Source organism: Chlorocebus sabaeus, chromosome 12 (genome assembly GCF_047675955.1).
Source record: "Chlorocebus sabaeus isolate Y175 chromosome 12, mChlSab1.0.hap1, whole genome shotgun sequence".
Lineage (NCBI taxonomy): Eukaryota > Metazoa > Chordata > Mammalia > Primates > Cercopithecidae > Chlorocebus > Chlorocebus sabaeus.
The window spans coordinates 61,410,054-61,423,550 of NC_132915.1; the positions used below are offsets into that span (position 1 = coordinate 61,410,054).

Below are 13,497 nucleotides of genomic sequence, written 5' to 3' on the forward strand. Positions count from 1 at the left end.
GAAATGAGAGGCTGCATATGAAGGCATTTTAAATCATTGACAGATCTTTAACTCTGTATTTTTAGAAAGTTGACTTTTAACTTTGAGAAAGCTTTAAAATGTGTTTCTCGATTTAATAACATTAACTCTTCAGTCATTCATTTAGCAAATTATCAATATCTGGTCTAGTTCCGAAAGATATGGCAGTGAACAAGATTATAAAATAAAGTCCCTGCCGTCAGGTAGCTTACTTTCTAATGAGGGGGGAGGACGGTGAACAGGTGAACAAATGTGTAAGTGTGATGTGATAATGAAAAAGGGGAGGTGGCTGAAGTACTCCAGAGGTGCTTGCGCAGATGTCTGGATGAAGTGAAGGGACAGCCACGGGAAGGGTTTCATGAGAATCTTACAGACTCCAAATAAATCTTAGTCTTCTCCCATAGCCTGAGGAAATTCCTCTAGAAATAGCAAAGATTGTGATGAAAAAGTTTATTTAAAAAAAGTTTTTATTAAATATAAGCACACTGAAATTGATTAATACATCCTTGTTCCCCCAAAGGATTTTAAGTGAAAAAGATAAAGAACTAAAAGAACAGAATAAATAATTGAGGGAATTAACCTAAAGAAGAGAAGGGATAGTGTGCTGGATAGTGGGGCAAAAGCTGTGAGATGGATCTAGAGGGAAGGTTAACTCATTAGTTCCCGTGGTGCTGCAGGTGGCCATTATACTTCTTGGTGATCCAGTGCCAAATTTGTAACATCTATTAAACTGAAACAAACATATTGCTTCAGAAGAGTGTAGCCCTTTCTCACAGTAAACCCTAAGAGACTTTTCTCCTGTTCATCTTCCTGAGGAGCGTGGCATGGGGTGTAGTGAACAGCGGGCTCAACAACAGGTCAGGATACAAATACATTAGTGAAGCTCATACAGCTGTCTTTCATGAGGTCTGTGCTGAGAGCTAATGACGTTTACAATTCAGCTAAAACAAGCAAACAAAAAATTCTCATCAGTGGTAGGCCAAAGGATCAAGCCTTCTGTTTCTAACCATCAGAGAAATTGTGGACGGCATGTCCGTTGGTCATACTTCATGAGTATTATCTCCTACACCGGGATCTCGATAAGAGCTAAATAGCAAAGGGCTCAAGGTCATATTCCTGGTGATGTAGCATCATGAGTTAAGACTTTGAACTTCTGGGTCAAGCTCAGGTTTGGATTTTGGTTCTACCGTTTACTGGCTGTGTTACATGAGAAAGTTACTTAGTCTTCTTGAGCCACCATTTCCTCATCTATAAATGGGAATAATAATTGTATCATAAGACTATGATAAAGGATTAGAGATTGAGGTGATACATTTAAAATGTTTAGGGCACAGTGCCCAGAAAGTGCTCAGTAGCCAGTGGTTTCGGGTGGGGTTGGGATGGGTTTTAATTTTAACAGTAAAATTATGTGGAATGCTGAGTCTTTGTGGCCAGTTGAAGGCAAATGCATAGGCGTGCTTTCACAATTAGCTCAGGCGTAAGATTCTCCTAATTAAAGGCTATACCCAAAAAGGAGGGGGGTTATCTAGAGATAGAACCAGAATCTTTTTCAGAAAACAGTCATTTTGATAGGAACAGCACATTCATTAACGGCCCCTAATAAAAAGCAGCATCAGGGGGAGAGTTAAACCATTAGCGTGGAAGCCGAAAAATCGACAGAGCTGTTGGTATATATGTAAGTGTGGCGTATGTTGCATACTTACATAATTGCTGATGGAAGTATCAGTTTATAAACTTCAACCAGGAAATACTAACCTATGTTACTTGTTACTCCTTAAAATGCCTTTTAGGTCGTGATGAAGACAAAGTAAAGTACATTAAAAAATATCTTCAGGCTGTAGGAATGTTTCGAGATTTCAATGACCCTTCTCAAGACCCAGACTTCACCCAGGTATGAGAGTGCCTTCCACTGCGCATGTATTTCCTCTTCCGCAAGCCTGCGATTTTAGTTGTGTTTTTTCTCGGGGGAATGCACTGGTAGGAAATTAGTCACCGCCAAGGCATTACAAGAGAACAGACTGTTAAAAGGTTGAAAAACCAGAAGGATAAGGAAATTGTAAACATAACAGAATAATATAACTTCTTACATTTCTACTGGCTTAATCATTGTAAGTTAAGTGTCCCCCCCATTTGAACTACTGATTCATGCCTCTTAATGTGGAAGACCACTGAAAGACTGCTAAAGGAATAAAAATGATACAATGGACTTTGGGGACTCAGGGGAAAGGGTGGGAGGGAGGTGAAGGATAAAGATTACACATTGGGTACGATGTACACTACTCAGGTGTTGGATGCACCAAAATCTCAGAAATCACCACTAAAGAACTTATTCATGTAACCAAACACCACCTGTTCCTCAAAAATCTATTGAAATATAAAGAAAAATAAAAAGACTTCACTAGTGGAACAAGAGCTGTTTAAAGGCTAAACCATCATTATTATAGACCTAGAAAGAAGTGAAGGTACAAACATGTCAGTAAACTGAATCCACATTTTTCTAGACCACAAGGTAAACTAGACCTGCGACCCTTGTTTGGTTTCTTATTACATTGAGGAAAGGAAATATTCAATTAGACTAAGGCCCATTTCCTGGCATTGATAACTTAATGGCTGCATCCCTCCCAAATCACCTTAGAAGTGTAATGGTTTATGTATGATTTCAATAGATAACCCACCTTCAACCTAACTTAGCCATACAAAGTGCGATGAGCTGCCTCCAAGGATGGGTGAGTGGAGGACACTGGGCCTCTGCAGCACCCACCCTGTTCTTTCTGAGAGATGGCAAGGCTGCCTGCCTGTCTCCTGCTACTTAAGTGCCCATCATGATCTTGTGAAACTAACTGCTTAAGATTAATTAAGAGAATTAAGAGAAACATTGGCTTCCTTGTTTTTGAATGTGGTCGTTTATTTGCTTATTTTTATGGTTTTGATGTTTTAAATTTTCTGGCATGCTTTGGATTTCCTCTTTGTGGGTATAATGTAAATTCTGTAATTTCTTTTCTTTGGGGTCAACAGGTTGTGGAATTAGATTTGAAAACAGTAGTGCCTTGCTGTAGTGGACCCAAAAGGCCTCAGGACAAAGTTGCTGTGTCCGACATGAAAAAGGATTTTGAGAGCTGCCTTGGAGCCAAGGTAGGGGCCTGTGGGAAGAGGTTGAATCCTCTCGACTCTACCCCGGTTACTCAGTGTCTAGGCTTTCATCCCACTTGACATGAATCTTCCTACAGCCTGACGCTTGAGGGTGTTTATTCTCCCTTCTGTAGTCTTTAATGACTTCCTCCATTAGCCACGAGCCAAGCAGCAAGAGCCATCATAAACACAACTCAACCCACCTTTTTAAGCAGGTCTGCTTTTCGCAGGACCCTCACCACACTGTTTACTCACCCAAGGTTTTCTAACTGTTGTACCTTTCTGCATGCACCTCCCTGCCTGAAAGTCTCTTCTCCAGCTCATCATATTCTGTTCTGTGAACTCCATAAAACTTTGTTCAGATACCAGCTACTCTGCATTGGGTTCTCAGAATCTCATAGCAGAAAGTCACCTTTCCTTATTGGACACTTCATGGTCCTTGGTCTGAAATACTTTGATAGCGTTCCATATTCTTTAACTTACATTGTTGGTATTTTATTTGCATGTATGATTTCTGTTACTAGACTGTACCTTTGAGAACAGGATTTGTGTCTGAATCACCTTGGGAGCCCACAAGGTACCTAGCACAGTATCTTATGTGCAGTAGATTTTCAATGAACATTTCCCAAAGGAATGATTAAGATGTATGATGGATTTTATCTGTGAGACACCAGTATTATGCCAAATATTCAGTTGTACTTTGTTTGCACTGTTGATCATGATTAGTTGAATCTGGTCAAAATAGCACCTTTTTCTAAATTTCCATAAGGTTAGAATCCATAGTCTTAATCAGTCCCTATCCATTAAACTGTACAATAATGTCATTGAGTTCAATTTAGACTAACTTTAAATTTGTAGTTTTAGCATTTACATTTTTGAGGTGGGAAGGAAGTGATTGTTACTAATTTCAGTGCAGAGTAAGACTCAGATATCATGAATGCTTTTCGTAAAGATTTAAAACGAGTAATTTTTCTGTAGTATTTCAGAGTTTACTTGCAGGATTGGCCTTTAAAATTATACTTACCAAAGTATTCCTTCTTCTAATGTGAGAGCCATTGACTATATGTATGTTTTTTCCTCTAGCCAGATATATGTATATCTTATATAAACATATTCCTATATTATATTTTTCTTCTTTTAGCAAGGATTTAAAGGATTCCAAGTGGCTCCCGAACATCATAATGACCATAGGACCTTTATCTATGATAACACTGAATTCACCCTTGCTCACGGTTCTGTGGTCATTGCGGCCATTACTAGCTGCACAAACACCAGTAATCCGTCTGTGATGTTAGGGGCAGGTAAGTGCATTTGACTCCATCCTCATGGTCATCATACACATGTGTAGGTGGAAATAGCCCGAGACAGGGCCCAGGGCCTTAGCGGAGTTCTATGTGTAGTTCCCTGAACCTCATCTTTTCCAGATGCAGATATTTATTGGCCCATAAATATCTACACAATAAATAGTGTCCAAAGCAAAGTTTCTAAAATAGAATGCACACTGCATAATAGTCTGTCTTGAGAATTAACACAGAAAATAAATAGAGGAAAGCAAAGGAAGCTGGATTTCTGGGAAAGCCTACATTCTCATGTCAGACTTTGGAAGAAAAATAAAGCGTTACCACAGACTTTGTTCTCCGTGAAAGCCCTGAGCAGCAGGATTGAGTTCTGACTTGAATGCTGGGAGGTGTTTCTGAATGAGGCACAGGGCACTGGCTGATAAAACCTGGGGCAGCTGACCTGTTTTACAATTCTGGTTAAGTTGTTAATATTTATATACGCGGTTTCCCTACTATAAGATCTCTTTAGTTTCAAAGTTTTGGTCATCCCTAAAGCTTCTCTTATATCCATCCACAGACCAGACAGTGTCAACAGTTCCTTTTTATGAAGCAGACACAGGCATTAGGAAAACCTTCTTTACCTGAGTCCATGTATTGCCACCTAAGCTTTCCCTGTCTGGTCTGGAGCAAACCAGTCTTCTATAGATAAGTCACCAGCTTGTCTGTGGCTTTTTGTCCCCTCATGCCCCCACCCCCACTGCTCATGTTTTTGTTACTTCTGTGATACTTCCTAAGACAGAGCACCCAGTGTTCCAGTAGCAGTCTCTGTATCTGCCAAAGTCCAGCAGATCTTCCACTTCAAGATATATCTGAACATTCGATTTTTACTTCTCGGCTGACTGTTCCTTGCCAGCCAGCACACAGTTGATATAGTTACAAAAAGGGCTCCTTCAATTATGATTTTCATCCAAATCAAACGTAATTAGAAAGATCATTTTCCCTCTAAAAAAATTAAAAACTCATTTTGTAATATATTCCTAAATGGTTTTAGATTTATCGCTTTAAAAAAAAAAAGTAAGCAAATCTCTTTCTTCATTTCCTTGCCTAGTTTTGAGTTTACTGCATATATCTAAATGACCGTTGGCCAGGGAGCCTTTAGATTTCTGTTTGGCAGCAAAAACAGCAGATAGTGCCAACAGGAAGGGAGCATGGTCAGGTGGTGGCAGGAAATGCAGACTGAAGAAAATCAGGCTCTTTTCTGAAGTGTGCCTGGCACCTAGAGCAGGCAGCCACCCACACTGCATCTGTGTTTACCATTTCACAGGATTGTTAGCAAAGAAAGCTGTGGATGCTGGCCTGAACGTGATGCCTTACATCAAAACTAGCCTGTCTCCTGGGAGCGGCGTGGTCACCTACTACCTACAAGAAAGCGGAGTCATGCCTTATCTGTCTCAGCTTGGGTGAGGGAGAGTTTTCTTTTGCACCATTGCTTTTGTTGAATTTTATCCCTCATGTATCTTGCTGTGTCACCTTGTAACAGATGTGAGATTATCTGATATCTAATTGCATAGTCATTTATCAGATGGTAGTTAGACTTAAACCCTTACATTCCATCTAAAGAGGTAAGTGCCCCTTTAGGGCACTTACCATGGATGGATTTTGCAGGACTGGAAGTTACTCTGGGTGAATCAGTGAATGAGTGGAGAGTGAATGTGAAGGCCTAGGACATTACTGCACACTACTGCTGACTTTATAAACACTGGACATTTAGGCTACACTAACTTAATTTAAAAAACAGTTTCTTTCTTCAATAGTGTTAACTGTTGCTTACTTTTATTTTACAAACTTTTAAGTTTATTGAAACTCTTGACTCTTGTAACACTTAGCTTAAAACAAACATATCGTATAGCTGTTCCACAATATTTTCTTTGTATCTTTATTTCATAAGGTTTTTTCTATTTTTGAAGTTTTAATTTTTTTACTTTTTAAACTTTTTTGTTAAAAACCAAGACAGGCTGGGCCCAGTAGCTCACACCTGTAATATCAGTGCTTTGAGACGCCAAGGCAAGAGGATTGCTTCAAGCCAGGAGTTTGAAACCAGCCAGGACAACATAGTGAGACCCCCGTTTCTACAAAAATAAAATTTAAACAATTAGCCAGGCATGGTGGTGCACGCCTGTAGTCCTAGCTACTCAGGAGGCGGAGGCTGCAGGACGGCTTGAGTCCAGAGTTTGAGGTTGCAGTGAGCTGTGATCATGCCCCTGTACTCCAGTTTGGGTGACAGCAAGACCCTGTCTCAAAAAAAAAAAAAACCACCACAACAACAAAAAAAAACCCTAAGAGATAAACACACACTTTAGGCCTACACGGGGTCAGGATCGTCAGTGTTACTGTCTTCTACCTCCACATCTGTCCCACTGGAAGGTCTTCAGGGGCAATAGCATCCATGGAGCTGTCATCTCCTATGATAATAATGCCTTCTGGAATACTTCCTGAGGCTGTTTTACACTTAACTGGTTTTTTTTTTTTTTAAAAAAGAGTACACTCTAAAAGAACTATAAAACGTCAGCATGAGTTTGTTTATACCAGCATCATCATAAACAAGAAATGCCTTGTGCTGTGACATCATGATGGCTACAACATCACTAGGTGATAGGAATTTGTCAGCTCCGTTGTGTATATGTGGTCTGTCACTAAGTGAAACATCATTGTGCAGTGCATGAACGTATTCATTGCCAAATACGCTTTCTCCAATTTCCATATTATTCCTGACTTATATTTTATTCGTATGCCTCATAAAATTCAAATCTCCTTGGGATTATACAATAACAGTAGTTAAGATATTAAATGGCATATATGATTTCAACTCTTAAAATTGTTGCATATTCAATTTGATTCCTTTTTATAAGTAAAAAATATGAATAGTTTTCTTATGCTATATGATATATCAGAATGCTCTCAAGAATGAAACTTTTAGAAATAGCACTATACTGGACTTTGTTCATGCACTGCAATTCCTTTTTGAACAGTGGTCTCTGGAAACTGTGGCCAGCAGAAAGGCTCACTGAAAGTTACTCTTTTTTTTTGTGCTTCTCTCTTGGTGTCTAGGTTTGACGTGGTGGGCTATGGCTGCATGACCTGCATTGGCAACAGTGGGCCTTTACCTGAACCTGTGGTAGAAGCCATCACACAGGTAATTGCAGAGGTGCCTGTAGGTCTTCAGAGCAGTTGTTTCTTTTCATGTAATTTGACAAAAATGCTGGTATTTTCAGGAAGGTCCATGGAAGCAGGGGATGTGGTTTAGAGTGTGGTCTTTTGAGTTTAGCTAAAATTACTAGCTGGGTAACCTTGGGCAAGTTAATTAGCCTATCTGTGCCTGGGTTTTCACAACTGTATATTGGAGATGATAATGGTATCTATTTTATAGAGTTGTCAGAATTAAGATGATAATAAACATAAGTCACTTCGTGCAGTGTCTGGCACTCCAGTAAGTGCTCAGTACTTGCTGGTTTTGACTACAAAGAGCTCTACAGCTGTTTGTTATAGGTATTGGGTTAGTGCAACAGTAACTGTGATTTTGCCATTTCAGTGATGAAGGCCACAATTACTTTTGCACCAACTTGGATAATTTGAAAATTGGTTCAAAGTGAGACAAGTCTCCACACAAATGAATCTAAACTAAATTGTTTTGGCTTGATTTTTGTCCCAAAAATGCTGAACCTTGAAAAATATTATTTGGTTCGCTTTGCATTAATTACAGAATCTATGTAAGTCATTGTGACTTCCTTTAGCTATCAACTGTTAGGTCTTTCCCACCTGTTCTTGGGCCCCAGACAGCAATAACTAGTATGTTGCCTTCTAACTACCTGGTATTTTCTCCTGAGCAGAAATCACTAAACATGTCTCTGCTTCCTTTGACCCAGAGTATCTCCCACGGGAACACCCGATGTACCCTTTTCCCCTCTAGTGGGAGAGAACCAAGTGAAAGGGCCGCTTAAAGGACTATCCTTGCGATGTGGAAACTCTTGTAAATGGTCTGAGACAAGAAGCCTAATCAGTCTCTTTTAATGACCTGATTTTTCTCTTGCCTTACACAGGGAGACCTTGTAGCTGTTGGAGTACTATCTGGGAACAGGAATTTTGAAGGTCGAGTGCACCCCAACACCCGGGCCAACTATTTAGCTTCTCCCCCCTTAGTAATAGCATACGCAATTGCTGGGACCATCAGAATTGACTTTGAGAAAGAACCACTGGGTAAGATTTTGTTTGTGCAGCTATAATTTTTTTCCAGTGAATTCAGAAATATTACTGGAAGAAAGTTGCCGCTTTCCTTAATAAGAAATGAAGCATAGAACCTCCAGGGAGAAGACAAAGTAGAGAATCATTTCTTTATTCCCCAGTATACAGCTAAGACTTAACTGGAGTAGTTAAAACAAGAATCTACTGAGGGTCAAGGATGACGAAAGGAAAGTAGGTGCCAAAAGGAATAGACATCTTGCTATTCTGGTTTCTTCTGTAGTTCCTCCCTTTCTAGCTCTCACTTTAATTATAGGCGTTGTTTTAATATATACTCTGTAGAAACATACTGCAGATATTTCAACTTCTCAGAATTCCAAAGAAATGATACAATATCTCCTTTCCTCAGATCAGCTTGCTTGCTCTGCCTGCCTCAATCTATTCTAAGCCAAATAGGTAATATGAAAACAATGTCCCTGAAATTTACTTTTTGGAAATCATAACTTTAGATGTACAGTTGATCCTCATTATTTATGAGTTCTATACTTGCAGATTTGCCCAGTCACTAAAATGTATTTTAACCCCCAAATCAATACTTGTAGTATGTTCACAGTCATTCACAGATCAGCACAAAGGGGTGAAAACTTTATATCACTGAACACACATGTTGTATGCTGAGATCAGATAAGGCGTCACTCTGACTTCTTGTTTCAGCTCTCATGTGGTATATAAGGATCCTTTGCTCGGTCTACTTAATGCCATGCTTTTTGCATTTTTGTGCTTTTTGTGGTGATTTCGCTGTTCAAAATGGTCATTGAGCGTAGCCCTGAAGTGCCGTCTGGCGTTCTTAAGCACAAGTCGACTGTGATGTGCATTGTGTTTAGATAGGCTTCATTCAGAAGAGTTATAGTGCTTTTGGCTGGAAGTTCAATGTCAGTCAACAGTTTCTATTAAATAAGGTGAATAAGGTGAATAATAAACCTCACATGAAGCAAGGTTATGTATTGATTGGTGACCAGAGGCTCCCAGGAACCTAATCCTGTATTTCATCCAGTGGCAATGATTCAGTATCCAGTTATTCAGCATTCACACAGGCTTTATAGAACATAACTACCAAGGAGAACGAGGCTTGACTCTGTATAATCATGAAAATTGCATATTAGAAAGTTTTCTCATTAATAAACAATTTTTCCCCAGGAGTAAATGCAAAGGGACAGAAGGTATTTCTGAAAGATATCTGGCCAACTAGAGATGAGATCCAGGCAGTGGAGCGTCAGTATGTCATCCCGGGGATGTTTAAGGAAGTCTATCAGAAAATAGAGGTGAGGTCCTACACTGCCCTCCCCACCCCGAGGATCTGAGGGAAAGCTGCTCCCTTTGTGTCCTGTCTGCAGACCTCAAGGCTAATGGGAGTATCAACTATATAAAGTAACATTTATTTCTTCAGATAACTGGGGAGGGGGTTCTCCGTCATTTTTCTTCTGTGAATCGCATTTTTACAAACCCCCCCTCCCCCAGATGTTCCCGGATTTGGACAAGTCAGTGACAGCCTAGAGAAGAAAGGCCTCAGGTTCAGCTCTCCAAAACCCCACCCCGGTCTCGGACACCCTGGGGTGTGTGTCAGCTGTGGCGAGGACCCCTGGTGGTCACTATATTGTGTCACTAAGTGGAGTCCATTGGTTGAATGCACCTCTCAGAATGCATTTTTGCACACTTAAAAAAAATTAAGGCCACTCAATAAGTACCAAGCTACTAAAATCAAACTTTCCGTACATTTGACAAATAGGAGGCAATGTATGGGGCTCAGCATTATATTCTGAGACTCTTGGATATTATTCCTTTCCCCGCCTTCTGCATTCAGTTGACCCAAGGGCTTCTGACTGCGGCTGGTGGTTTAAATGAGAGTAGAACTGTCTGTGGGAAAGGGTGATGTGGGTGTGATGTTCACACACTGCACCCTCCACAAGGTGCTCCGTGGGAGATGGTGTTAGGGAGCTTGGCAGGCATTGTGCTAAATGCATTCCTCCAAAGGCCAAGTTAATGGACCTGTGGACAGAATTCAAACCAATTTTAATGCATAGCAGCTGTCATTTGCTACCCAGTGTCTGTGTGACCTGGAAGGCCACTTCCCAAAACACTCAGAGAGTAATTTCCCCTTTGGTACAATCTAGATTATTATTTCATAAGTTATTGATAAGCATATGCATTAGTTATCTATTGCTATGCGACAGATTACCCCAAAATATAGAGTTGAAACAACAAACATATATTGTCTTCCAGTTTCTGTGCATCAAGAATCCAGGCACAGCTTCACTGTGTACTTTCACAGGGTTCCAATAGTTGTCATGTGGGGCTGCAGTCTCTGGAGAAGGGTCCTCTTAGGCTCACTCATGTGGCTATTGGCAGGATTAAGTTCCTCAAGGGCTGTTGCACTGAGGTCCTCCATTTCTCACTGGCTGTTCGCTAGAAGCCTCCCTCAGTAACTTGCTATGAGGGTCTCTTCACAACTCACATGGTAGCTGGCTTCCATCAGAGCAAGAGAGACAGAAGGCAGGTCTCAGTAACCTAATCTAGGAGGTAGTCACTAGCTTCAGTCCACACTCAACAGGAGGGGGTCAACAAAGGATGTGAATCCCGGGAGGCAGGATCCCTCCTGCCATCCCAGAGGCCGCCTGTCACAGTGCATATGTATGTTGTTGTTTTTCAGAGACCAGGTCTCACTTTGTCACCCAGGCTGGAGTGCAGTAGTGTGATCATAGCTCACTGCCGCCTCAAATTCCTGAGCTCAAGCAATCCTCCCATCTCAGCCTCCCGAGTAGCTTGGACTAGAGGCGCATGCCACCACACCCAATTTTTTAAAAAATTTTTGTAGAGACATGGTTTTGCCATGTTGCCCAGGCTGGTCTTGAACTCCTGGCCTCAAGCCATCCTCCCACCTCAGCCTCCCTAAGTACTGGGATTAGTAGATGTGAGCTACCACTCCCAGCCCACAGTATCTATGGATTTTTAAGTTACTTAGCGTGACACACTATTAGTATAAAGGAACTCTTGTGTGTGGCTATTAAGAATAAAAATGGTTTTTAGTGTACCTTTTAGCTTGAATGTATATTTTGTGTTTGCATATTAAATTTTCTCTAGAAGGGATGTGATTAGATATGCCTTTCTTTTCTTTTTTAAGACTGTGAATGAAAGCTGGAATGCCTTAGCAACCCCATCAGATAAGCTGTTTTTCTGGAATTCCAAATCTACATATATCAAATCACCACCATTCTTTGAAAACCTGGTATGGCTTTTTATTTTTAACAAAATGAATTCTTTGAAGGATTTCTTTCCTAATCATATCTACTTTATTACCCCATACTCTTGCTTTGACTACCCATTTTATTGAAACCTTTGCAAACCCAAGCAGATATTGGCAGGGAAAGTGTTGGGAGGCTGGGATATTTGGCTGCCGTGGGCCTACAGTTTCTCTATGCAGGGGTTCTGCATGGATGTATGCAGGCACCCTGGTGATCACCTGGACTTAAACCTAGTAGAGTCTGAGGGACTGTTCAGGAGAACATCCCCACTGCCCACCATAGTGAACCTTATACCCATAAAAACCAGGGACATTGTCCCTGAAACTGATGATCTAGAAGTTTATGCTCTCCTGGGTGGGTCACTGTGGGAAGGGGATGCAGTAGAAGTCAGGATTCCAGTCGTCCTCAGGATCTGAGGAGTTCTAGGGATGTGAAGAGAGAGAATGTCATTTGCAGCTGCATTACTGTTGCTTTTGAGGGGATATTGCCAGTACTTTACCTTTTCTTCAAGATTGAGATATGAATGCTTTGAGTAAATTCACCTTACTTTTCTTAGCATCTTTGATAAAAACTAGAACACTAGAATTTTCTGTGCATTGCTGTGGAACTGTCATCTGGTTCAGGTCCATGGGCCACCATCGTTGAGACTGATCTGGTAACTTGTTTGAGAAAACCTGGGCCAATGCTGACTTTTTGTATTCTTTGCTAGACTTTGGATCTTCAGCCCCCTAAATCTATAGTGGATGCCTATGTGCTGCTAAATTTGGGAGATTCAGTAACAACTGACCACATCTCTCCAGCTGGAAATATTGCAAGAAACAGTCCTGCTGCTCGCTACTTAACTAACAGAGGGTAAGTATGAGTGAGGCAGGAAGGACTAAAGGCAAAAATGGAGTAATGGAGTAAATGAGGCCAGCATTTCTCTTTTCACCTGGCCCTTTAGAATCAGACTCTTCAGTGTTCACTGAGGCTTAACCCTGGGGCTTAAAAACCAATTGCGTTTTCTGTTTGCTCCGTAACAGCTTCCATGGGAGAAACGATCAACATGTGAATCCCAACAAGGGGAAGGGGAGAGGGACCTAGTGTATCCATTAGGCCCAGCTGTCTTCCCTGCCCCCAGGGTGGCTGATCTTTAAAGTACAAGGCTCTGCTCTTAACCTGGGGCAGAGGCAGAACCTGACATGCATTGCCAGGTCCTGGTTGAGAAACCTAATGTTGACAGAGCACTGCTTGGAGGATTTGCAGCTTACTCATCTGTTTATCAGTTCTTCAGTAGTGTGCTGATATTCATAGGTATACCAGTATTATCAACTACTATCTCATAGATTAATATTACTCGAGGTCAGTGGTTCCCCAGTGTGAGTTTCCACGAGAATCATGTGAGGAGATAAAAATTCCTGGTTCCCATCCCCATCTCCTGAATCAGCTCTTTCAGCGATTCGCCAGAGCAAATTTGAGGAACAGAATCCAAATGCCTTTTTTCTATTGATTTTTGACCCCTTTTGAGGCATGAACACTTCAGAGAATTGAATGAA

General features: G+C 40.9%; 1 protein-coding gene across 2 annotated transcripts in view; it reads left to right on the top strand.

The window, feature by feature from the left end:
- Nucleotides 1-13,497, top strand: part of ACO1 (aconitase 1) — a 68,584-nt gene that overhangs the window by 38,541 nt on the left and 16,546 nt on the right. For both annotated transcript variants that reach the window (XR_012094822.1, XM_007969031.3), the window contains exons 9-17: nt 1,809-1,909; nt 3,034-3,150; nt 4,289-4,448; nt 5,752-5,887; nt 7,536-7,620; nt 8,525-8,681; nt 9,861-9,985; nt 11,842-11,946; nt 12,672-12,814. Coding sequence is in view for 1 of the 2 variants with exons in the window: in XM_007969031.3 (XP_007967222.2) it covers nt 1,809-1,909; nt 3,034-3,150; nt 4,289-4,448; nt 5,752-5,887; nt 7,536-7,620; nt 8,525-8,681; nt 9,861-9,985; nt 11,842-11,946; nt 12,672-12,814 (1,129 nt within the window). In the remaining variant the exon portion in view is untranslated. The remainder of the gene's footprint in view (nt 1-1,808; nt 1,910-3,033; nt 3,151-4,288; nt 4,449-5,751; nt 5,888-7,535; nt 7,621-8,524; nt 8,682-9,860; nt 9,986-11,841; nt 11,947-12,671; nt 12,815-13,497) is intronic.